This window comes from Aphidius gifuensis, linkage group LG3 (assembly GCF_014905175.1).
Source record: "Aphidius gifuensis isolate YNYX2018 linkage group LG3, ASM1490517v1, whole genome shotgun sequence".
NCBI lineage: Eukaryota > Metazoa > Arthropoda > Insecta > Hymenoptera > Braconidae > Aphidius > Aphidius gifuensis.
This window is the reverse complement of record NC_057790.1, coordinates 24,588,080-24,615,618: the sequence shown is the minus strand read 5'-3', so window position 1 is coordinate 24,615,618 and position 27,539 is coordinate 24,588,080. Positions and strand designations below refer to the sequence as shown.

The 27,539-nt window shown below is 22.4% G+C and overlaps 4 protein-coding genes and 1 long non-coding RNA gene across 6 annotated transcripts; 3 read left to right on the top strand and 2 right to left on the bottom strand.

Annotated features, from left to right (window-relative positions):
• Positions 1–43: 43 nt before the first annotated feature.
• Positions 44–3,101, bottom strand: LOC122853139 (nucleolar protein 14 homolog). Its single transcript, XM_044153415.1, has 3 exons — positions 3,011–3,101; positions 515–2,797; positions 44–415 (listed from the first exon to the last, which is right to left on the bottom strand). The coding sequence occupies exons 2-3, from the start codon at positions 2,785–2,787 to the stop codon at positions 151–153; spliced, it is 2,538 nt and encodes an 845-aa protein (XP_044009350.1). The 5' UTR covers positions 2,788–2,797; positions 3,011–3,101; the 3' UTR covers positions 44–150.
• Positions 3,102–3,367: 266 nt separating this feature from the next.
• On the top strand, positions 3,368–7,028 carry LOC122853135 (allantoicase-like). Of its 2 annotated transcripts, XM_044153411.1 has the most exons (8): positions 3,368–3,525; positions 3,643–4,771; positions 4,839–4,901; positions 4,975–5,191; positions 5,328–5,416; positions 5,500–5,877; positions 5,980–6,168; positions 6,230–6,906. In XM_044153411.1, exons 2-8 carry the CDS (start codon positions 4,712–4,714, stop codon positions 6,362–6,364), a joined length of 1,131 nt encoding a protein of 376 aa, XP_044009346.1. In that variant the 5' UTR covers positions 3,368–3,525; positions 3,643–4,711; the 3' UTR covers positions 6,365–6,906. The 2 variants fall into 2 exon arrangements, with proteins under 2 accessions (XP_044009346.1, XP_044009347.1); XM_044153412.1 differs by lacking the exon at positions 3,368–3,525 and having other exon boundaries at positions 4,577–4,771; positions 6,230–7,028.
• Positions 3,656–4,455, top strand: LOC122851091 (copper homeostasis protein cutC homolog). Its single transcript, XM_044150139.1, has 3 exons — positions 3,656–3,929; positions 3,987–4,258; positions 4,447–4,455. Exons 1-3 carry the CDS (start codon positions 3,656–3,658, stop codon positions 4,453–4,455), a joined length of 555 nt encoding a protein of 184 aa, XP_044006074.1.
• Positions 5,895–6,340, bottom strand: LOC122853138. The gene is made up of 2 exons (XR_006373890.1): positions 6,228–6,340; positions 5,895–6,109 (listed from the first exon to the last, which is right to left on the bottom strand). It is a non-coding gene; the product is annotated as an uncharacterized LOC122853138 (long non-coding RNA).
• Positions 7,029–8,657: 1,629 nt separating the features above from the next.
• On the top strand, positions 8,658–27,399 carry LOC122853134 (ABC transporter G family member 20). Its single transcript, XM_044153410.1, has 7 exons — positions 8,658–8,848; positions 23,293–23,535; positions 24,077–24,391; positions 24,461–24,568; positions 24,921–26,308; positions 26,698–26,784; positions 26,867–27,399. Exons 1-7 carry the CDS (start codon positions 8,769–8,771, stop codon positions 27,079–27,081), a joined length of 2,436 nt encoding a protein of 811 aa, XP_044009345.1. The 5' UTR covers positions 8,658–8,768; the 3' UTR covers positions 27,082–27,399.
• The last annotated feature ends 140 nt before the right edge of the window (positions 27,400–27,539 follow it).

Below are 27,539 nucleotides of genomic sequence, written 5' to 3'. Positions count from 1 at the left end.
TTAAATCAAAACATAAAAATGTTAAAAATAAATATAAAACATATTTAAATTAAAAAACATACTGAAACAATTTTATTTATAAAAATTTTTTAATTTTATACATTTTTTTTTTTTTTTTTTTTTTGTTGTTAATAAATGTTTAATATTAAATTAGTCAGCTTTATTGGAATTAGCTTTTCTTTTTAATTGATTAAGTTCACCTTGTTGTGCAGCACCTTCACCATAAATTTCTTTAACTTTACGTTTACGTATAATATCGCTTTTAATTTGTCCTTGTATTTGTACTTTAGCAATAAATGCTGCATCTCTACGTACTTCACGTATTGCACCTTTCATTTCTCTCTTAACTTTGTGCACTAATTTTTCATGTTCAGCTTTTTCTTTAGACATTGGTCTGTATCTCTTTCCATCATATCTAAAAATAATATATAAATTGAATTAATAACAAATTAACTAAACATTTAAATATAATAAACATATAGGTATATAATTTATAAAATTAATTTATACTTACACTGTCTCTATTTTTGGCTCGTAAAGTTTTAATGCTTTTGGTTTATTTTTATTTTTAACTAAATAATTTAATTTTTTATTTTTCAATTCAGCAAATTCATTGATAGATTTTTTAATATACTGTCTTATATTTTTTGGATAATTTTTATAATTATTCATTTTCATTAAATTAATAGCTGGCTCAAAGATTTCATGAACAGCATCAATTTCATCAAAATTATTTTTAAATTCATTTAATAAATTAATTGCTGTTAAAAATGCTCGTAATTTAAAATCATTATCAATATCACCTCTGATTAAATCATTTGCTCTCATGTGTGGTTCTGCTGGTTGTATTTTAAGTGTAACTTGTGATTCAGCAAGAACAAGTGAATTTAAAAAATCATTATCACTTTTAAATGGTGAAAAAGTTTTACGAAGATTCTTTGATTCTTTTTTAACAGTTGATAAATAAATTATTCCAGTTAAAAAATTAATAACTGCTGGTGAAAATCTTTTACTTAAAACAGTAAATTCAAGCATCAATGTTGCAATAAATAAACCTTTAGCAATGTCCAATTTTGATTTAACTTTTGATCTCAATAGTATTTGTGACATAAAAACAATACATGGTGTTACAACAGGATGTCTAAAATCAGATGTTGGAAATAACAATGATATTATTTTGAATAATATTAATGTATCTAAAGTTGGATATTTTCTTTGATTTTTTTCAAATTTATCATGTTTTTCTTTCATTATTTCTTGTATTGTTGTCCAAGTTGATTGTGGATTTTTTTGAGCAAGATCATATAATTGTGGACATATTTTATCAAGTGTTTGAAATACTTTAACAATGTCATCTGTTGTTTTGGCATTAGTTGTTTTTATAACATCTCTAACATGATATTCAAATGTATTGGTTAGTTGAACACTTGGTTTTACCTCAACTGTTTTTTCTTCTTCCTCTTCTTCTTCTTCTTCTGCTTCTTCTTCTTCTGCTTCTTCTTCAATTGGTTTTTTAGATTTCTTTTCTTTTGGAAATTTTTGTGTTAATGGTTTAAATGCATTTTCATCTTCTTCCTCATCTTCATCTTCATCACTTGATGAATCAGATTCTTTTAAATCTGATAAATTATTTTCTGCATCATCATCATCTTCATCATCGTCGTCATCATCATCATCATCTTCTTCTTCTTCTTCTTCATCGTCATGATCATCTTTTTCTTCTTTTTCTTCATCGTCAACTTCTTCTTCTTCATCATCATCATTATCATCATCATCTTCATCATCAGATTGTAAATTTTTTTCAACATTTTCAACTTTTTTTTTAATTCCCACCATAACACCATCATCATCATAAGCCAATATTTCATCTTCTTGTTCTTCTTCAATATCTTCAATATGAAAACCATCATCTAAATGATCAGCTGATTTATGATTACTTTTACTATCAGCATCATTTAAAGGATCTTTCATTCTAGCTAATCTATCTAATTCAAATTTTTTTAATTTTTCATTTTCTTCTTTTTGTATTTCTTCATCTGTTTTCAAACGATCAGTTGCTTGAGCACGACTTTCATATTTTAATGTATTAACAGCAATATCATAATCATCAGCTTTTGGTTTTTCTTCAGTCTCTGTTATAATTTTAGATGAACCAACAACAAGTGCTTGTAAATCTTTCCATGTTGAATCAAGTTCTTCTGTTTTTTTAATATTATCTTCACGTGTTTTTTGTTGTTCAGCTTTTTTTTTTTTTGATTCAAGTATTAATTCAGCAAGTACATCTCTATTACCATCAGCTTTAGTAAATATACCACCACCAAAATGAGCTTCACTTACAAATTTTTTACTCAATTGTCCACGATCATCATCATAATCTTCATCATCACTATTTGGATTTTCAAATCTTTCAATTTCTTCAAGTGTATTACCTCGATGAGTTAATGTTACCTCTTCACCAAGATTATAAATATTTTTTTTTTTATGAGCTTTCATTAATTCAGCAGAATAACGAGCTTGTGCTTTTTCTTCAAATGACATTGTGAAATCTTTTTCACCAATTCTACGATCTTTAAATACATTATCTTTGTCTTTTGAATTATATTCTTGAAGTAATGTTTTTTTACGTTTATTAAGTGCCTTTGATCTTGCAACACCTGGTAAACCTCTGTCTGCTTTTGATTGTCGACCAAGTACATTTTGTTTATCTCTATTAATATGAATTTCGAATGGATTTATTTTTTTCTTTATATTTTCAAATGGTTTTCTTTTACTTTTCGTTGGTCCCATTGTTAATTATCTAAAAAATATAAAAAAATTATTCATGTAATTCGATAATTTAAATTATAAAATAAATGTTTTATTAATTAATGACATTTTTAATTATCAAAATTATTCACATAACCTCAATATCACAAAATAAAATAAAATTTGAGAAAAAAATAATTTCTATAAACAATTAATATAACTATTTTAATTAATTTTTTATTTTGTTTATTGTTTTTTAATTTACCTGTTATAAGCAATGTTATTTTTTTAAATATTAAATACCACGTGAATTTATTACTTTAACAAAATTAAAACACCACACACAAGGCACATGTGATATATTTTTTTTTTTTTTTTTTTATCGAGCAAAAAAGCAAAAGCTTGTGATTGGATGGCGGCTACTGGCAGCCATTTTTTAGTGGGAAATTTCAAATAATAAAATTAATTATCGAACAATATTAACTAAGAAAAGAAAAAAAAAAACAAACAAATTAAATTTAAATAATTAGGCTTTTAAATTAATTTAAAATGTAATTCAAATTTCATAAAAATTTTATTGTTAATTAAATATAGAAAACAGTTGTTTAAATTTTACCGCCAGGTTGCCATTGAACATGCGCAAACCAAAACAAGAGAAAAAAAGTAAATACATAAACAAATAAATAAATAAATGTCACCTTGTTCTATGTGTTGACGTGTAAATATTATTAATTAATAAAATAATAACAACAATCAATATATTTAAATAAACTTGATAGAGTAAGTATGCTAAATTTTGTTTATAAAAAAAAATGTTTAAATAATATTGTTATCAACATTACAGTTATGTTTATTTGTTTATGTTATTTATTTACATTGTATATTGTTTTTTTTTAGCTTATAATAAACAATGGTATTAGAAATTTGTATAGATTCAATTGAATCAGTTAAAAATGCTGTAAATGGTGGAGCAAATCGTTTAGAAATATGTTCATCATTGTCTGAAGGTGGTCTAACTCCAACACTTGGGCTAATTAATTTTACAAAACAATACACAAACATACCAATTTATTCAATGATAAGAATAAGATCAGGTAATTTTAATTATACACAAGAAGAAATAGATGCAATGATTTACGATTTAAAATTATTAAAAAATCATAATGTCGATGGTTTTGTATTTGGTGCACTTGATGAAAATAATAAAATACAAAAAGAATTTTGTCATAAAATAATTGAAGCAGCAAGACCAAAACCTGTTACATTTCATCGTGCATTTGATGAAGTTGATGAGCCATTTATTGCATTGAATGAAATAATAAATCTTGGCTTTGAGAGAATATTAACATCAGGAAAAAAAAATACAGCAATTGAAGGTATTGAATTGATTAAACAACTTGTTGAAAAAGCTGATGATAAAATTATCATTATGCCGGGTAGTGGTATCACTTGTGATAATATATCACTAATTAAAAATTCAACTGGAGCCAAAGAGTTTCATGCATCAGCTAAAGTATCAGTTGATAATAAAAATACTAAAAATAACATAAAAATTGGTGATAATATTGATAAATCAATTATGATAACTAGTGAAAAAATTGTTAAACAAATTATTGACATAATAAATAATACATAAAATGTAATAATTTAATGTACATACTGATAATTATAATATAAATAAATTATTTTTAAATAATTAAGATAACGTAAAGACGTAATGTTGTCTTGCTTAAACATTTTAAAAAATAATTTTCATTTAAATAATAACAGTCGAATAAAGAGGTTTTTTTTTTTAAATGCAAGATTAATTATTCATTAAAGATAATAATTAACTTAATGACGTTTTTTTTTTTTTATGTCTGTATGTATTTGTACTATGCTCTTTTGATAACATAAAAAAAATATTGGCTACGTGAACGACCTTTTTAATAATAGCCAGACAGTTGCAATTAAATACTTAAAGACAATGGGACGAGCAGATATTATTTCTGGTTTTTCTGAAGAAAATGAAATTGCTTCAATAAAGGTAATAAAATAAAAATTATATTGTGTAGAAATTTTTAATAAATATATATCTTGTTTTAATAAAAAAGAATGGTGGAAAAATTGTGTTTGCGACTGATGATTGGTTTGCTGTTGCTGAAAATCTTTTAAAGGTAAAATTAATATTTAGTATTGTTTTAGTATATTGTTAGTTTGTTGATTAAATTTATTTATTTATTTAATTAGGACGAAGAGCCAGAATGGAAAGAAGGTGTATTTACTGAATTTGGAAAATGGATGGATGGTTGGGAAACAAGAAGAAAAAGATGTGCTGGTCATGATTGGTCAATAATATCTTTAAATAAAATATCAATAATTACAGGATTTTGCATTGATACAGCATATTTTACTGGAAATTATGTACCAAGAATATCAATTCAAGCTGCTTTACTTAAAGAAGAAGGTATAAAATTAAATTTCAAATGAAACAGAAATTTACCAGTCACTTTGACTGGAATTTAAACTCTTAAAATTTATATAAAAATAAGGAAAATTATAGAAAGGATTTAAAGAAATTAACGTATATTTTAATTTTATAGAAATAAAATTATTTCCTGAACGTTCCAGTAAAGCTGGAACAGCAGCATCTGAAAAAGAATTTGAAAAAATATCACGTCTTAAAAGTGAGGTAAATATCGAAATAAAAAATAATAATTTCGAAAATATATAGATAAAAAAATAAATATAAATTTAATTCTACATTAATTTTAGAAATGGAAAACAATTGTACCAATGATGGAATTAGGTGCTGGTTATCCAGAAACAAGAAAAAATTATATTTCCATTAATTCAAATGAATCATGGAATTATTTACGTTTAAATATTTATCCTGATGGTGGAATAGCACGTTTAAGAGTTTTTGGTATAAATAAAATAGATAAATTAATGCCAATATGTCAAGGAGAAAGTATTGATCTTATTGCTAGTGTTAATGGTGGTATTTGTGAAAAATTTAGTAATGCTCATTATGGACATCCAGAAAATATTATTAGAATTAGTAAAGGTCTTAATATGGGTGACGGTTGGGAAACTGCTAGAAGACTTGATAGACCACCAATTATTCAAGTTGATAGTAATGGAATTATTCAGGTTATTTACTAAATTAATTATACTTTTATCTTGTTCCGTAATTTATTCAACAAAATTACAAATTATTTATCTCAATTTGAATATAATTTGTGATTTTTTCAGGTGCCTGGTTGTGAATGGTCTATATTTCGTCTTGGAAGTGTTGGTAGAATTGAAACAATCATCATTGATACAACACATTTCAAGGGTAATTTTCCAGACAATGCCAAGGTTGAAGGAACACTTTGTTTATCTGAAACAGCACAATATAAAAATCAACAACTGTGGCGAACAATATTGTCAACTAAAAAAGTAATATTAAAATTAAATTCTTATTTATAAAAAAAAATATTATAAAAATTATAATTTACAGTTATCTGCAAATAAACCACACGTTTATGAGCTGAAAGATTTGGATTGGTTTGGCCCAGTGAGCCACGTCAGACTTACAATAGCTCCGGATGGTGGAATTTCAAGATTTCGAATATTTGGATATAAACAATTTTAATAAATAAAAGTTTGTTAAATTATGTGTAAAAAAAAATCTAAATATAATAAAATATTATTATCTACATGACTTTCAAATGATGTTGCTGAAATATTGTTACAGTTGGTAATGCTGTTGTAAAATTTCAATGCAGCAATTGCATTATAGTGGGGCATCTTGAGATGCAACCAGATTTTGAAAAAAAAAAAATAACAGGTAGGTAATGCCCGAGGGAAAGAGCGAGAGAAAGAGAGAAAGAAAGGGGCCTTATGCGATGAAAAAAAAATAAAAAAAATAATACAAAACAGGTTGATGGTATACAGTCAGTGTATGTGTAAATAAATTAAGTGGGACTTGTATACATTGCAGAATTAAATTGAAGATACAAATCATCTGAAAGTGCAGTGTGAACATTGTTTTAAATATAAATAAATTAATAAAACAATATATATATTATAAAGTGTGTTTATATATATTAAAATTAATTTCAAAATTTCTCATTAAAGCTGTTAATGAGAAACCCCGTAAGACGCTGTTGTAAAAGTCGAACGGATGTGTCCAGTGCCTGGGTGTGTGACACTAAGGCCCAATGCGCGCGCCAGTCCCAACTATACTAAAAACAAAAAGTATACTGTTTTATTTTTAATAAAAAAATATATTTTATTATTATTTTTAAAATTAACAAAGTTGTTTTAATTTTATTTTGTGTTGTTGTGAATTTTTTAAATTATCTTTATGAGGATTACTTTTTGTTTTTTTAATTTCGAAATTATTTCGACTGAAGTTTTTTTCTATCAAGTGCATTTGTGATATGTGCAATTATTGAAATTTATAATTTAAGTAAGTGAATTAATTTAAAAATAATAGTAAAATTATTATTTAATTTAAAATTAATTTAATATTTTTTTATTGATTGATAGTTGTACTATCGAAACGATTTCGATTTAAAAAAGGAAATTAAATAGTAACAATAAAAATAATAATTAATATTGAAAAATTATTTATAAATTCTTTAACGTCATGCGCGAATTACGATTGCGGTTAATAAAAATCAGAAATTATATACATTTAATTTAAAAAGAATTTTTTTTTTTTTTATATTTTTCTATCATTTGAAATTGTTGAAATAAAAAATCCACAAGTTAGGCAATCAAACACATATATAGAATGAAATAAAAAAAAACATGTTTTCTTATAAAATTACGATGTGTGTTTCGTAATTGTTACGGATTTATTGTGAATTTGTTGATGAAAAAAAAAAAACATTAGTTTTAACACACACGTGGAATCCGATGCGCGGATATATTTCATTGGTTTTTTTTTAGAACAATTCTCGCTGAATTAAAAAAAAATTTGAAAGGTTGAATGAATAATCAAGCTATATAGTGTCATTTAAAAATTTTGTTTTTTGAAATGGGCCATCAAGTGAAGCATACAATCGAATATAAATATTATATAGAAAAATGTAGGTCTCGTGTCTCGGCCACTGTGCGGTTGTTGTCGTCAGCATATTGCCACCATGTGGTCATTTAAAATTAAATTTATATAAAAATAATTATCACGAGTATTTAATTTCAATTAAAAAAAAATTTTTTTAATTTTTCTATTCATTCATTTAGTTGTTTTTAAAATAAATACAAAATTTTTAACAATAATTACTAATAATATTTAATTATAAAGAAAAATATATAAAAATAATAATAATTAATAATAAATATAAATTTATAAAAATAATTACTAATACAGCTAAAAAATAATATCGAAATTTCTCATCAATTTAATGATAGTAAATTTTCAGAATTTTTTTTATATAGTTCATTTTATTAAATTTATATTTTTAATATTATTTTTATTATTTATGTGTTAATGAAATTATCATAAATTTGTTTATGTATTTTTTTTTTCATAATTAAAATATTAGTACAAGCAAGTTCAACAAACTTGATCGATATAAATTGTTGATAGTTCTGCATATGATTCCACGTGACACTTGGAACATTCTGCGGTAAATGATTAGCTAAAATATATATAATTTTATTTTGAATAAAAAAAAAACAGAAAGTATAATCCAAACACTTTCTAATAATTCCCGATACATACCACGGTGAAGAAATTTCTATAGTAAATTTGCAAAGAATAGAAAAAATATATATTAAGAAAAAATATAAAATTATTAAAATACAATATTATGAATGACTTGTCATTAAAACAAATAATTAATTTTACATGTTTTTTATTTATTTTTTCAAGCTGCAGCTTCCTCACATCTTGGAAAATTCTTGTCAATAGTTTTTTCGAAAAAAATGGATATAAATTGACAGCGAGAATATTTTGTCGAACAAGATTTTGGGTTTTTTCGGTTGTTTAATTCGTAAATATTTTATGCAAATATAAGAATTAAATAAAAATAGTTGGAAATTCCAAAATGATGACGATTAATGAAAAAGACGATCCACAAGCTGAAAGGATTCGAAAGATGTTCAGCTGGAGTAGTGGACTATCAAGGTAGGCTAATAAAAAAAAAAAAAAAACATTTAATATTTCTTCAATAAATATAACTTGTTCTAAACAAAATAAAAAATTATTTTAATGCTCGTATTTTTATTATTATTTATATTATTAAAATAAAAAGTTAAAAATTTTTAATCATAATTATTATTATAGTATATACAATTAAACCGTTAGAAATATTTTATGAATGAAAAAAAAAAAAAAAAAGATATAAATTTATATAGATAATTAAATGTTGAAGAATATTATTTTAATTTTATAATTTAACATTAAATATATTTTATACAAGGAGAAAATGATTTTTAAAAATTTTAGTGAATTAGTGATTTTCACATATGAGAGTTCAAAGTCGATGGACGTCGTGAAAGTTTTATACTCGTCAGATGAGAATTTAAAATTTGGTGGAGTCTGTGCCACTGAGCATGTGTATACATTTTAATACACATGAATATAAAAATTTTAGCTGAAGACTCACTTAGTGAAAGGCTTCAAGACATACACATGTTCATTTAAAAAAAAAAAATTAAAAAAACCAGTTGTATTTAACTCGTAAAATTTATATAAAGATGGGGCATTTTCGAAAATACCTGATACATATCGTATGATCAATTTATCAAATGATAGTTTTTTTTTTTTTTTGAAGATGAAAATATTCTAGAGAATAAAAAATGATCCACTTAAATAAAATCTAAATTAAAAAAAATTAAATAGCCTAAAAATACCTTTAATAATATTTTAAATTAAATTTTTTAAAATTATTTTATAATTTAAATAAATAAATGTTTTTTAAAATTAAATTTTGTTGATATTTTTAGTTTTTTTATTTAACTTTAAATAATTTTAAAAAGTTTAATGGTTTATAATTTTAATAATTATAAATAATTAATTTTTAATTATGAAATTTAAATTTTTATATATATTTATCATTGAAAAAATAGTTTACATATTTATTATTTATTTTTAAAATTTACAGGCAATGTACGTGATACACGAAACGTATAATATACTATAAATAGTGAAATCACAAATTTTTAAGTGTGTGAAAATCAAGTTTTTTTTTTACACGATAATAAATGCGATAATTTTGTGATTTTTGTAAAAAAAAAAATTTACAATTATATTACAGAAAAATACCCAGTGCTATAATATATTTCATCAATTTTTTTTTTAAAATATCAATTTTATAGCTGAAAAAAAATGAATAAAACCTTGTCAGTTAATTTCGTAACATATTAAAATATTTATTAAACAATTATTTAATAATTTTCTTGAATGAATATTATCGGTTAACGAGAAAACAGCGGAAACACTTTCCTTTAATTATTATATACAAAATAACTTGAAAATTTCTTGAATAACATATTTCAGAGAAACAGCATTTCGCAATTTTACAAGTACAATTTTTTTTTTTTTTTTTTGACAAGAATGTGAATATTAACAAAACGATAAACAATTTTATGATGAAATTTTGAGCTGATTTTAATTACACAATAAATTTCGAGTATTATAGAAATTCCGCACTTTTTTTTGTTGAAAATTCAAAGGAAAATCATGCAAGACAAAACAAAATAAATCTTCGGAAAAATGAATTTGCAATTTTTTTTTTTAAATCAACATTTTACCATCGTCAGGCAAATTTTTAAATAAATAAAAGCAAAATTAACCTACTGTTTTTTGCAATAGATAGCAGCACGATAATATCTATTTACTATAAAAAAAAAAGAAGGCTTATTTAATTTATAAATAATTTGAAAATCAACAAGTACATGTGGACTTTATATTTTCCAACTTGTCTCATCTCTATATTTACTTTAAATAATAAAAAAAAATAAAAAATAAAATATTCTTTACGAATAGCTATTGTTTATCAATTATTTTTAATATTTGTTTTTTATATTCATTTACAATTTATTTGTTTTTTTTTTACAATTACTTTTTTTTATTACAAAATTCAAATAAAAAATGTAGACAACAAAAAAATATTTTTATGAATCTTTATTATACTTATGCAATTATTTGAATAATTCAATGATATGAAATAACACGTCAATCTTATGATTTATCATGTGACATTGACTCAAGGTCAAGGTTATTAAATGGAAAAAAATTATTGAAAAAAAAAAAAGAAAAAACAATTCAATTATTGTTTTAGAATTGATGTCAGTTTTGCGGATGGTCAGCCTTTTTTTGATTAGTTTATTTTTACGTGATGAGAATTTGATTTTATAAATTTTAATTTTATATTTATGACAATAATTAATAAAAGAAATTTATAATTTTTCATTTCATCAAATATTTCTACTTGTTTTTATGGTAAAAATTAATTAATTTTATAATTTTTAACATGTTGAAATTGAGTAGTTCAAAAAAAGATAAAAACTTGCAAACTGTCTGAGCGATTTTTTTATTATTTTGTTAAATAATTAAATGTAAATAAAATAAACAATGTCTAATTTTTTTTTCAAAATTATCTACACAGTAATAAACTTTCACATAAAATTTTTCTTTCAGTATAAAAGTCGTATTTTGAAAACATAATAAATAAAAATATTAAAAAATAAAAAAACCAGACATTCAAATTAAAATTCACTTCGCGTTTTCAGAGTAAAATAAAAAACAAATTCATGTAAAAAAATTAAAAATTAAACCAATGAAAATGGATGGATTTTTGTTTAAAATTTAAAAAATTTATTTTATAAATTTTGCAAGTAACTGACGGTAGAAAATTTCTAGCACGTTAGAAAAAATTTTTAGAAATATAAAAACATAATAACTTCCGATATTTACGTCATGACAATAGTTAAAAATATATAGACAAGAAAAAAACTATTATTTTCTCAATAAATAGTTTTATGAATGACAACTAACTGAAAGATTAAATTTTTTGTTGTTGAATAATAAATCGAGGGAAAGTAAATGATTTGTTTAAACGAAAAATAAAACTAATAAAATCATGCTGAAAATATATCTTAAAATTGGCAAATGAATTTTAAAAAATTCAATTAATTTTTATAAACTATACTTAAAATAAATATTCATAAATAAATTAAAAATAATTTTTAGCAATGAATAATATTCTTACATATTTACGCAATAGTTGAGTCATCGAAACTATTTTACTTTATTTTTCTCTCGTCACTGTTGCAGCGAGAAAAAAAGTACAAAAAGTAAAAAAAAAAAATAAAAAAGTCTCTGGAAACATTCAAAATATGTATTTAATAAATTTAAAAATATTTAACAAGGACATTTGTTATAAATAAAAAAATTAAACTCAACTTCTACTTGAATTTTTCGCAAACTTTTTAAACCACCAAATATATTTTTTAAATTACAATCATTAAAAATCATTTTTTTTTTTTTGCCAATTTAAAATCATTATTTTTCTTTTTAAATAATTATTGATATATATTTATTAAATAAGGCTTAAGATTTTTCTTTTGGCTTTATGTAATGTATAATAAACTGAAGCTGGATTGACCGCTTTCACGTGTATAAATTTTGCAAATCTTCATTTTCGTTACGTGGATAATGCGTGTATCTCATAATTTTTTTTTATATATTATTATTAACTAAAATAGTCATGAAATAAATCATAAAATAAGCTTGTCATTTTATCATCTATATTGATTTATTTGTCATCATTCAAAGATGGAGAATTTTTTCAAATTACATCCAATTTTTTTCAGTGAAAAAAGTTGAAAGTTTTATTACTATTAATGTTGTTGTCATTATTATTATTATTACAACAATCAATATTTATTTGAAATTATTAAAATACAAGTGTTTATATATATTTTTTAAAATTTTTATAAAAAAAAATTAAACCGTCAACACTTCCTGTCGATTACGAGATTCATCTGAGCGTTCAGAAAATTACCGGTCCTTTTTTGCTTGAGGCCATGTACTTTCGCTTTTATATATTTATATATACACTTGTAAGAAGATCTCTTTACAAAATATATTTGTCACTTTCAGGAAGACCTTGCTAATAACCATTACTCTGAATGACTATTTTTTTTTTCATTTATTTCCATACAATAAATAGTAAAAATTTAAATACAAAAATTATTAACGCCTCATTTGTTGAAAAAATTTTTTTTTAATTTATTACATATATTATTTATAATAATAGCTATTATGTATACTTGAATTTACAATGAAAAAGTCTAGATAAATAATAATAAGTAATTTTTTAAATATTAATTTTTTATATTTAATTTTATCAAGCATATATAATTTATCATTTTTTTTAATTTTTTAATTTATTTTTTTTGTTACTTTAATTATTAATAGTTCCATTAAAATTTTTTATATTAAATTAATAATTTTTATTATATTTTTAATTACGAAACAATGGGCTTATCAAGTACCATCATAATTATTGCAGATAAATTTTTTATTGAAGCGTAAAAAAAATATATATAATAACGTTAATTGACACAATTTTTATTTGCGTGTAAACACGCATGTAAAAAAATTTTACAACTGCATTATTAAATAATAATTAATTAACAATAAATTAATTATATTTCTATACATCCACGAGAATAGAAAAATATAAAAATTTCGAAAACCAAATGTTATATTATTTCGAAATATATTTTTGCACAATATTTTTTTTTTTTGACAATGATTTATTATATACTTTTCCAAAAGTCCAGTATAAAATAATTAAATAAATTTTATACTGTGATTTAAAATAACTTTGAAACAAGGAAAAATAAAGTTCATAAAAAAAAAAAACGAAAAGAGAAAGATAAAAAGAGAGTTTGAATGGAATTTGGGACAGATGATGAGACAAATTTTATAAAATTATTTTTTAATTTTCGCAATGGGCCAAAGTAAACTTGCGTTATTCAATCATTTATTATTATTATTGTTATTATTATATTATTGGTAGTGTTGGTTATATTTTTTTGTTGCGCAATTATTGCTGGGGAAAGTGACAGGCGACTGTCTCTTGACCACTGTTACGGTGGCCATGTACCGCACCTGAAAATAAATTCAAGCATCTACACTTTCTGTCTTTGTACATGATGTGTATTATGTTATAATGTTTATGTATGTATTTTTTTTTAAAATATATATGTCTAACGACCAAAAGAAAAGTCTACCGAGGTCATTCATATTTTTTTTTGTGTACGCATTTATAATTTTATAATGTCTTTTCAAACGCACATGAATATTGATTTACCTACTTTTAATTTTATATTTTTTATATATCAATAATTTATTAATAATAATAATATCAGGTTTTAATTTATTTGTGGTTTTAATTGATAGTTTATGCTAAATAATTTTCTTCATTTTATATTTTTTATCACATTGTATATTGCATGATTTGTTTTTGATGAAAAAAATATGATTTTTTTTCTTGCGGAAATATTTTGTTGTAATCTTCTGAGTTTTTTTGCGTAACTATCATTATTTATGATTAAAAAAAAAAAATTGATTTTGTGATGTATTGATTTTTTATAGTTTAATAATAATAATTTTATTATTTTTGCAAAAAAGTAAATCATTTATTTGAATTTTTTATATATATGCGAAAATGATTGGGAGATAAATCTTGTTTTTTATTTTACTTTATTGTAAATTTAAATAATGATAGACATCGAGATTGTCGGATGTACATAGTCACGAATGTAGAATATGACATTGTATATATCAAATGATAATTGCATGAACAAAAAATATCTGAAGAAAATGTTAATTTTCATAGGAAAAAAAACAAACATGTTTGAAGCTTATTTGAAGATATCAACTGATGCACAAATTTTTTTTTGCAAAAATAATAATTTTAAAATCACTTTGATAGAACAAAAAATAAACCTGTATTTTTATAAATATTTATTGCATTTAGTGCATTTATTTCTCGAAAAAAAAAAAGGAAAAAAACAATTATTTTAGTGTACATATATTTTATTGGACACGTGTCTTTTGACTGGTAGTTTTTTTTTTCTGACTTGAATCTTGATCAACCTTCTTTAATGATATTATTATAAAAAAAATAAAATACTGTATAAATATTTTTCTCCTTATTGATGATAATCTAAAAATCTGTTAAATAATTGAAAGAGTTATAATTGCATTATTTAATTGATTTTTGCGTTTTGTAATTTTTTAATTATATACTTGAAGACGATGAGCTTTGAACTGATGTGTAAAATTATATTTATAAATCTACCTTGAACAATTATAATTATAAATTTTTCATGTTTTTTTTTTTGGATTTTTTAAGTTGGCTATGACGCCAAATGCAAAACCATCGATCATATAATCATCTGGAAATTTTCCTTCGCCCCGGTCAGGGTCGTTAATCTTTAATACTCAAAAAAAAAGCAAAGTCCTTTATTGACAAAAAAAAATAAAATAATAAAATAAACATCATCATATAATTCTCAAGTTTTTCATTTGTATTTTAAAATGAGTCAGAAGTATCAACAGTATATATCTTCTTTACCTGAAAAACTAAAAAAATAAAAAGCTACAAATTCAAAAATCCTTCTCACATTTAAAAACAAACATTTTCAACTAATTTTTTTTCCAACAGATTAATCAAAATACGTACCAATTCATCTGATTAACTTTGATAATTAATCTCAAAAAATAACAACAAAAAATTAACAATTACCAAAAAAAATTTACTTCGTTTACGCTTACAATCTTACGCAGTTTCTTTTTATTTTAATTGTTGTTTTTTTGTTGTTATTCTTCAAGGTTAATCATCAAAATTAATCACACAAAAAAGTCTGTATTTTAATCAATCAATTGCAAAAAAAATTATCTAAAAATGTTTATTAGTAAATGCAAGAACGAATTTTTAATTTTGAATAATTTTTCATGTATTTTTTTTTTCACCACCACGACAATGATTGGTGATATGTGGCATTTAATACTGACCCATGTGCATTAGAAGAATGAAAAAAATATAATTAAAAAACTGATGATGTTGATATATAAAAATAAAGATAATTGAACCTTTTTTTTTCCTTTTTTTTTTTTTTTCGTCAAAGGAGAAAAGATCAAGAAATATAAATGTATTCGTTGTTGAATAAATTTGTGAAGGGGGGCAAAGTTTGATGTCTCATGCTGGAAGAACAACTTTACTTTGAATGTTAAGACTGGGGGGCAATCGAGTGAGCTCTCGTCCAGCAAGTCGATTCGCAGGTCGATCAGTCTTACAGTACGACTTGAAAGTCGTAGAGGGTTCTCATATTTAATTATAAAATTATCATCAAAATAAAATACAAAAAAAAAAGTGTAAATTTATTTTAAAAATACTGATGAAATATATTTAAATAATATTTTTATAATATAGTCATTTATCAATAATTTATAAAAAAAAAAATAAAATAAAAATTGTTTCATCTATGTGAATTGTGATTTAAATATTGTTATAAAAAATTTTTGTGGGTGAAAATATTTTCTATTGATAATGTCAATTATCCGGAATAATAAATAGTGACGGAATGAAATTATCATTCGTATATAACTTTAAGTGAATCAAATTTGTCAATTTAAAAATTTTATTTTGTTTATTTTTACTATTTAAAATAAACACTGTGTTTGTTCAAGGAAAAACTTGTTTAAAGGTAATTTAAATAGTGTTTTTTTTTTAAAATTATTTTTCTGCTTATTTATTTATTAAATTATTCATATTTTTTTTTTGTTATTATGTATATTGTATAAGTACAAATCAATTGATCGTATATGGATTTCCCGTTTGTGATTTTCTTGTTTTACGGTTGCGAGAAAAAAAATTCTTCAACTTCCGCCACCTGAATTCTTTTACACGAGATTAATTTCTTTCTCTTTTATTTTGATTTTATTATTTTCAAAAGAGTCAATCAATTTTGATTCGTATCGAAAATTGATTTCAAATTAATAGATCAATATACCTCATCATTCGTTGAAGGAAATTTTTTACATTGAACATAGAGTAGCTTTAAATTCAATCATTAAAAAAATTAATAGACATATGATGTTTATTTATTTTTAATTGATATTGCATTTACAAATAATAATTATAAATTTATTATAATAAAATTCATAAATTAAAGATGACAAAGAATGTGTCATAGTGAAAAATGCAAATAATGTTTGTGTTTTAAATTTAATGCTAGAATCATCATTTTATTTTTCATAATAATATTATAATAAAAGTGTTAAAATATACAAATATATATTGTTTAAATGATAAATAATAATAATTATTTTTATTAATAAATTATAATTTAATTTATAATATTAAAAATATATTTTTTATTATTGTTTGAAGAATAAATTTAAAGTGTTTGTTTTTTAATATAAAACTAGACATTTGATACTAAAGGGAAGTTGTTATTGATTTATACTAATAGCAAGTTAACGAACTTACAAATATTGACGTTTTTTATGTATATCTATTGTCATACAAGTATTGGAAAAATAAATACAATTATATATTTTTATACTGGGGTATATTAACAAGGAAATCGTCAAGGGTGAATCAGTCTACTGTCGATTTTAGTACAACAACTATACCAATGACAAAGTCAAATCAACAATTAAAAACTAAACAATAAAAATAACATTAAATTATAAATAATAATTTCATTTTTTATATTTATTTAGTAAATTTAAAAAATATCTCTCAACTCAATCTAAAGTATCATTGTTTTATACCATTTTTTTCTATCATCGAAAAAACTTTCTAAGCGTTATTAAAATATAAAAAAAAAAAATAAATATAGTTATTTTTTTTTTTTATTAGTAATACCTATAAACAGAATAATTAAATATTTAAAAAAAAAAAAAAGTGAAAATATATCAAAATGACAGCAGTTGCACCAATGAGGTTTGACATATATATTTTTTTTTTTATTTCAAACAATACATAACTTCGTTACACATTTTCATTGTCACTAATTTTTTTTTTTTTTTGAGTAATTTCAATTGTCAGCAAATTAATTAGTCCACAATGTAATAATTTTAAAAATTCGAAAAAAATTTTATACATGAAAATAAGCAAATATTTTTCAATTTCATAAATTTTAGTTTTTTTTTTATTAAAGGACATCAAGTAATTTAGAAAATAAAAATCATAACAATAATTATAATAAATAAATAAAAAAAGACATGAAACTAATTAACCTGTCAATTAACATGCGTACTGCGTTTTCTTGGATTTCTCAATGTCCTTGAGCTACACATTGCGAAAAAATGGAAAAAAAAAATAAATAAAAAAAAAGACAAATTAAATCAATCGTGTGTAGAAAATTACTGCATTGCTTTTAAAATAAAATAATAAAGAGGAAAAAATAAAAATAAACAGATAATTGAATAGTCAAATCACGGGTATTGAACTGTCTCTTTTAAAAAACATGTGCAATAAATTAAATAAATGATTATGTACATGATGAGTGTCGACCTCGAAATGACAACAATTTTAAATAATAATAATATTAATATTTAAAAATATATAATAATTTTATTATTCCTTTTGATTCTTTGTCATTTTTATTTATTATTTTTCTAGTGTTCTTTTAAACTTTAACAAAGTCCAAATAATAACAACAAAGACAAATAAAAATGTTTAAATTAATTTTGACAAGTTGTTTATTTATATCTTTATTTTATTTGTTTATAAAAAATACAAAATTGAATGAAAAAAATACAAATAAGAGTCTTTTGTAGAAAAAAAATTAATCGAAATAAAATTACACTGAAAAAATAATTCAACAGATGATCGAAATGATTTTTATTTGTCAATTATTAATAGATACTAATTGCACTTGTTTGACAAGATTACCTGCAACACAATGAAGGTCAAAAGTCGTGTGTTTATATGATTATTACACCGGTGTAAAAAAAAAGAGTATACATGTATTTTTTTATTATAAAAAAATAATAAAATTATTATCATAGTTATGAGCAAACAAAAAATTATAAACAATAAAATTGTTGACGTACTGTATTCATAATGAGATGAAAAATTTCTCTGTTTATATGTTAGTTTAATCGTGTGAATATTGTGAATAGATTAAATATTTCAATAGTGAAAGGAGTAAAAAAAAGGAATAAACAAGTGTTTTATTGAATGCAACTGAAAGTGCAATTGAAAATGAAGCATGTTTGATGTCATTTCTTTGAGTGTAATTGAGAGTCAAATGGCACAAATGAAAGTGACAATATAAATCTTAATGAAAGCACATTCAACCAAAGAATAGTCAAGAAAAAAATAATTCATTTTAAATTCATCAAATTTAAAAGTCAAGAAGAAAAAATATTCCGTTATGTATTTTATTTTAAAAAAACTCCTGTTTAAATAAATTAGACAGTTAAAAAAAAAAAAAACGAAATAATAAATCTCGAAGTTTAAAATTTTAATCGAAAAAATTGATCTATTGTTTATGAGACGTTTTTTTTTTTAACATAAATTATACGTTTGAATGATTATATAGATCATTTAAAAATGAAAAAAACATTAGTCAACTGAGGATGAAATGAAAGATTAAAAATGATGGAAAAAAAAAAAAAAGCTCAGGGTATATTAAAAGAAAATGAAAATAAGCCGGAAAAAAATTAGATAAAAATTAAAACGGTACATAATATTACACGCAACAATTTGATGAATATAAAAAAAAATCATAGTAAATTAAATTTCACCTTCTTCAGGCTCAAATAGTTGATACTCATTCAAAAGAAAAAAAAAATTTATTTTATATATTACATAAGAAAAAATTTGCTTTCACATATAAAATATTTCCAATAGATTATGTACACAATATATTGAATAAACTTATTGATAAATTTCTACAAAAGATGATATTCAAAAAAGGAAAAAATTTATCTCACATTGATGAAGAATAAAAAAATAATTATTTCTACAAAATAATTAACTAATTGAAAATAGCTTTTATACTTTTTATAAGTGTGCGAGCCTAGGGGCTATGAAATTTCTTCAGTCCATCTTAAATTTAAGAAAAAAAATTTAAATTAATATACATACGAAACTATCCATGTATCTGTGGGTATATATTTTATTTAATTTATTTTTTTATGATTAAAGTAGGACAAGGAGTTCGTGCATGCCTGGTCAAATACTGTCTCCGAATAAAACCTGGCGATTTTAATGCTTGTCTTTGATATCGTACATTGTTATTTCACATACATTTATATCTTTAAAATAATTATTTTCAGTTGAACTTTAACCCTAAACAGCACGCAATTTGAATAAATAATTTATCACCCATACGGTCGTTAATAAATATTTAAACAAAAAAAAACTACATAATTTTTACTGAATAATTTATTGATTTTTTAGTATTAAAAAAAAATGTTTTCTATATTTTTTTTTATGATGAAAATTTAAAGATATATTATTATCTATCTATATATATTTTTTATGTTTTTATATATAAAATTAGTAAACGATGAAAGTTTCGATTCGAAAATAATAATTTTTTAATTTTGTGAAAATTTTTCTTTTCAAACAATTGGTTTATAATAGTAGTATTGAATTTAATATCATTCGATTTATTGATGCATGAAAGAAAATTTTAAGAAATTTATAAAAAACAAATCAATTATTAATTTTATTATTAATTATTATTATTATTTTTTAGTGTATAAACTATAGTGATGTGTGTGTTGAAAAAAGAGAATCGTGAAAGCATTATAATCTGCTGAATAGTCACGTTTCTATCTGGATGATATATTATTTTTTTTTTGAATATAATTTGTTATTATTTTTTGCAAAAATAATAACTCGACCCTGACATCCATTTGCCATACACCAGGTCGAATTAAATTTTGATTATGATACACATTAGTATAAATTAATTACAAATGTTTTTTAAATTATTTTTTTTTATTTATTTATGCCACTGTCACCTTTTGGTAAATTAAAAAAATTAATTATATATTAATTTACAATTTGCATAATCAGCAAAATAAACGATGAATCAATTTGAGTCAATTAACCTGAATTATAATTTAAATATAAAAAATTTTTAACTAAATTTACATTTAAAGGAAAAAAAAAAATTGTTTAAAAATTAAAAATACTTTTTTCATAATAATTTTATTAATAACAACTATTATTTAAATTAAAATATAAAATTAAATTATTAATTTTACAAGATGACAGATGAAATCATCAATACAAAATATTTTTTTTTCTATAATTTAAAAATCGAAATACATTTAAAGGTGAATTTGGCAATAAAATTTATAATTAAAAATTTCGATTTCGATTTATCTATTTATTTCGAGACACGTGGATGTAAATATATAAATTTCATTTATTTATTTTTTATTTATACATATTGAAGATGATTATGTAGTATAGAAATATGTTGCAGTGAAAATGGGGAAAGTACCAAAGTTAGAGAGACGTGAATATACTTTGGAAATTAATATTCGACCATGGCCCAGAAAGAGGTCCGGCATATGAACTCTCTGCATTTCTACACACTGAGATTCAAATATATAATCACTAATACCATTAACACATATATATATTATATATTTTAATATATGTATATATTTATATCCTCACAGTGAAAACGATCATCGAGGAATTTTATCTTACGCAATAATCATTGAGTGGCGTTTATACACTATCTTGAACTTCGATATTCGAATACTAAACATCAAATAAAATAAAAAACACATGCACACAATGCATTACGTCTTACATCAATGATTTTAATATAATTGTGTAAATATGACCTCTTCTTTGTTATTTATTATTTTTTTTTTTTTATTATACAAAATTTATATAATCTTTGATGGATTTATTCAATCTCTTTCGAGCAATTGCATCACAACTTTTTCATTTATTTTTTATTTTTTATCTCAATCTAATATATTTATTTATAAATATATAATTAGGCAGTTTGAAAATTAAACTATTGAAATTATTAACTTGCAGGTTTTTTAAATACAATAATAGTATTTATATTTTTAAAAAACCACCAAAAGAAAATGTTGCTTATTTACATTTTTATTTTATTTTCTACCCGGATGAAATTTTTTAAATTATAATCATTTGACAATTTTATTTATTTTTTTTATATTTTTTTTTTTTTATTAAACTACCTGTGTTGTTGAGGTCCCTGAACTTTGATCTATGGATATCTAACTTCCTGGAAGATCCAATAACGAGTGATATTATTCATTTGATATTTATTCAAAACAGCAAAAAATAATATACAAAAAAAAATTACTCTCCTTGGATATTTTATGTCTAAAAAAAAAAATACAATTATTCTTGTCAAGATAATAATTATTAATGAAGAAAAAAATTATAATAACTTGTAAAATAATATGTTTGATATATTTTAAAAACCATTTTTTTGAGGTAATTTTATTTTTTATTAAATTTAATTAACAAGGAAGTAAAATATATTTACCTAATATTTATTGAAGCTTGACAAAAAAAAAAAAAACAAACTAAAAGAAAATAATGTACCAAGTTAATTTATATTTCATTGATTATTTATTAAACAATATTTAAATAAAAAAAGTGAAAATTTATTTTAAAGTTTATCTTTGTTTATTTTAATATTTAATTTTCTCAGAACTTTCGTTTATAGTTGTATGCTCAATGATAAAAAAAAAAAAAAAAAAAATGTGAATTTTAGATAATATATTTAACATATAAATAAATAAAAGAATATGCATTGGTATGTTGCCCAACAAGACTGTTGGCAAAAAGAAAGCCGTCTTCTTACATAACTCTGCCACCAAACTTGCTAAGTTTTTTTAAAAGTGTGCAATTGAAACTTGTACAAATATTATGTATAAGTTTTGTCGTTCAAGTTGCTATTGATTTACAGATATTGCAAAATAATTTATTTAAATTATTTATATACCATAGATAGATAAACAAACGTAAAAAAAAAAATATATAAAAATGTGTCACACACGAAAGAGACATTGTGAAATGAAAATCATTTTTTTCAAATTTAAAAATCATTGTACAAACTAAATATGACAATTTTATTTTTTCTAAATACATCATCTTTTTGGTATTTAATTTAAATTATCAAATAAATTGATGTTTAAATTATTCGAAACAATTAAAATATTTATCTCATTTTTAAGTCATCCCAGGTAGAAATAAGAGTCAATTTTTTGACCTCAAATTGACTCTAATTTCTACCTGAGATATGCCATTCATTTCTAACAAATAAATATATTAATAATCAATTAAACAATTGAATTTTTTCACACAGCATAAACAATTTTTTAACAAAAAAATAATCTATAAATTTTATCAACTTGTTGAGACACTATTACATTGTTGTGTTTGATTAAAATTTAAAAATATCAAGCTTTCACAGATTGCATAAACAATTTAAATAATTTTCGATTAAATAATTTATTAATTTATTATTTATTTAAATAATAAATTTTATAATAATATGGCATGTTGTTTGTTGTTTCAGTGATTCACCTGGTGGTTTGGTTAACACAAATTCCACCACAATGCAAAACGTGGAAGTTGCCATGGAAAATAGTAATACCACTATGACACCTAGTCCTGTATTAGTAACACCAGGTATTAATAATCAAGCATGGAATCGTCAACAAGCTGTTAGTGTTAGACATGCATTTAAAAATTATGGTAGTACAAAAAATCCAAATCATGTTATACAAAATCTCAGTATGACTGTTGCAAAAGGATCAATGTAAGTTTAAAAAAAAAAAACAAATAATTATTATAGAAAAGATAAACTTTAAGGAAGTAAATATTATTTTAAATAATTATTATCGAAAGTATGTCACTAAGTAGCAATTGACAATACTACTACTCAACAGAAAAATTAACAGAAAAAAAATAAATTACCCATTTACTTTTACTATATTTCATTAAAAAAAATAAAAATTTTATTTCTAATTATTTTTTTCCATCTCAAATACAAATTCCTTGTTGGAAAAAAAAAAAAATTATAACATGAAAAATTCTTTGAAACAATTAAAAATAATTTGTTTGGAATGTTTATAAATAAAAAAAAAATATATATAATTAATAAATCAATATTCAAAGTATCGATAGATAAATATGAAAAAAAAGTTGAATAAAAAATTAGATTAACAATTAAATTGATTGCATGTTGAGTTGTCTTGTTATATAAACAATTGACCATGTTATTAAATATTTATGATAAACACGCATAAATAAAGTGTTTATAATAATTAATATATGTAATTAAATAATGAATTTATTAGATATGGACTTTTGGGTGCTAGTGGATGTGGAAAAACAACATTATTATCATGTATTGTTGGAAGAAGAAGATTAAATTCTGGTGAAATATGGGTACTTGGTGGTAAACCAGGTACAAAAGGTTCTGGTGTACCTGGTAAAAGAGTTGGTTATATGCCACAAGAAATAGCACTCTATGGAGAATTTACAATACGTGAAACAATGATGTATTTTGGTTGGATATTTGGTATGTGTACACCAGAAATTGTTGATAGACTCAAATTTTTATTACAATTTTTGGATTTACCATCACAAAATCGACAAGTTAAAAATCTCAGGTAAATTAATTTATAATTATTTATATTAAATATAATTAATTTATTTTTTTTTCAATTAAATAATTATAGTGGAGGACAACAGAGACGTGTATCATTTGCTGTTGCACTTATGCATGATCCAGAACTTCTTATCCTTGATGAACCAACTGTTGGTGTTGATCCATTACTCAGACAAAGGTAAAAAAAAAAAAAATGCTTTTTTTACATTTACTTTTTTTTTTAGTAACAAAAAATTATGGTAAATAATAAATTTGTAGTTTTATTGCAATCTTATATTCTATTTTAAATTGTATATTGATGTAGACCATAGGTCAAGGTAAACACATACACACAAGTTGTTTGAAGATCAATGAAAAAAAAACATTTAAAAAAAAAATGAATTTAAATAATTTAACAATTTTATGTTTTTTTATTATACAAATGACATTTTTTTTTATTTTTGTTTTTAAATTATTTACTCATGTATAAAGTATAATTTTTTTTAATTTATAAAATGGTTAATGGTTAATTTATTTTTGTTGAATTTTAGTATATGGAATCATCTTGTACAAATAACAAAAGATGGAAATAAAACAGTTATAATAACAACTCATTATATTGAAGAAGCAAGACAAGCACATACAATTGGTTTAATGAGAAGTGGTAGATTACTTGCTGAAGAATCACCAAGGGCACTATTAACAATGTACAATTGTCCATCATTGGAAGATGTTTTTTTAAAATTATCAAGAAAACAAGGACAAAATGCATTACCACCAACTGAACTTAATATAACAAATAATATTAGTTTAGCATCACTTAATTGGGGTAAAAAAGATGAGCCAGTATATGTTACTGAAGAATCTGGTGTTGTTGGTCTTAATTTTCATCAAAGTAAAGAAGTATTAATTCATGATACAACAAATGGTGTTGGTAGTCATTATGATTTAAATGGTAAACCAATTGGTATACCTAAAAATGAGCCAAATGTTGATTGTAATGATTGTAATTTAACTGATTGTTTATTTAATTTTACAAGTTCTGGTAAAATTAAAGCTTTATTACAAAAAAATTTTTTACGTATGTGGAGAAATGTTGGTGTTATGTTATTTATATTTGCATTACCAGTTATGCAAGTTATATTATTTTGTCTTGCAATTGGAAGAGATCCAACGGGTTTAAAACTTGCTATTGTTAATCATGAAATTGGATGGGAAGATCATTCATGTCCATTTATAAATAATTGTACATTTACTAATTTGAGTTGTCGTTATTTATCACATCTTGATAATACATCAATGATACAAGAATATTATGAAACACCTGAATTAGCAACTGAAGCTGTTAGAAGAGGTAAAGCATGGGGTGCATTATATTTTACTAATAATTTTACTGAATCACTTGTTGCTAGAATGGCACTTGGTCGTGAAACTGATGAAGATACACTTGATCAAAGTGAAATACGTGTATGGCTTGATATGTCAAATCAACAAATTGGTCTTATGTTATCAAGAAATTTACAATATTCATATCGTGATTTTGCCAAAAATTTATTAACAAGCTGTGAACAAAATCCAAAATTAGCTGATGTACCAATACAATTTTTAAATCCAATTTATGGCTCAAATGATCCAAGTTTTACTGATTTTGTTGCACCAGGTGTTATATTGACAATTGTATTTTTTTTGGCTGTTGCATTAACATCATCAGCATTGATTATTGAAAGAATGGAAGGTTTACTTGATAGAAGTTGGGTTGCTGGTGTATCACCTGGTGAAATATTATTTTCACATGTTGTTACACAATTTGTTGTTATGTGTGGACAAACAGCACTTGTATTAATATTCATGATACTTGTATTTGGTGTACAATGTAATGGTGATATTGGCTGGGTTATATTGATAACAATACTTCAGGGTCTTTGCGGCATGTGTTTCGGTATGTTCATTTATTTATTATTAATATTATTCCTTTGCATATTGCAAAATTTCAATTTTATCAAACTGTTGCATATGATTTCCTTAAATAAACTATGCGATTAAAAAAAAAATATATATATATATAAAAACTAGTTTTAATCTTGGACTTTGTCCTAGTGCAAGAGTTTTCTTGCATAAACCTGATTTTTATTTTGGACCTTGATTTTAATAACATGTTTATTAGTTTTTTTATTATATTCCATTTTTTTTTCTTTTTTTTATGTATTTTATTTTCTACCTTGCATGATGATGATGATGATGATGCTGTGAATTAATTACAATGATTGGACATAATTTTTTATTATCATTACTATGTCTTTTAATATTTTTTATTTTGTTTTAAAATAGGATTTGTGATATCAGCTATTTGTGAACTTGAAAGAAATGCCATTCAACTTGCATTGGGAAGTTTTTATCCAACACTTTTACTCAGTGGTATGTTGATATTGGACTTTTAGTGTTTAAATTAATTTAAACAAATTTATGTATTTTAAAGCGTTATTTTCAAATTTTTCAGGTGTCATTTGGCCAGTTGAAGGTATGCCAACAGTTTTACGATATGTGTCTCATGGTTTACCATTGACAATGGCAACAACAGCACTACGTTCAATGTTAACACGTGGTTGGTCAATAACAGAGCCTGATGTTTACAAAGGTTTTGTCTCAACAATCACATGGATAGCTGTGTTTTTGACAATAAGCATGTTGGTACTAAAATTCAAACGTGGTTAAAAAATTATATATATCATTGTCATATTGACAATAATCATGTACAGAAATTATAGATAAAGATTATTATTTTTTTTTTAATTAATTAAAGAAAAAAGTAAATAAAATAGAGTAACAAAAAAAAATTAATTAAATTCTAAAATGAATTTATTAATCATGGTAATGAAGAATTATATTTTTGCTGTTGATTTTTTTTTTGTAAATCATCAGACAAAATGAAAAATCATGTGATTTTGAAAATATATTGTTTTTTTTTTTTTTTAAATAGTATGTGTTCAATGTGAAAAGGTTTTCGAAAAAAAAAATATAATAATTTGGTTTCAATGGAAAAACGAGAAAATAAATTTAATAACTTGTTTTTTTTTTTTTGTATTTGATACTAATTATTATTATAAAAAAAAAAAAAAATCCGGGTATTTATAGATAGTTTTTAATAAAATTTTAGTTTATTTAAATGGGAC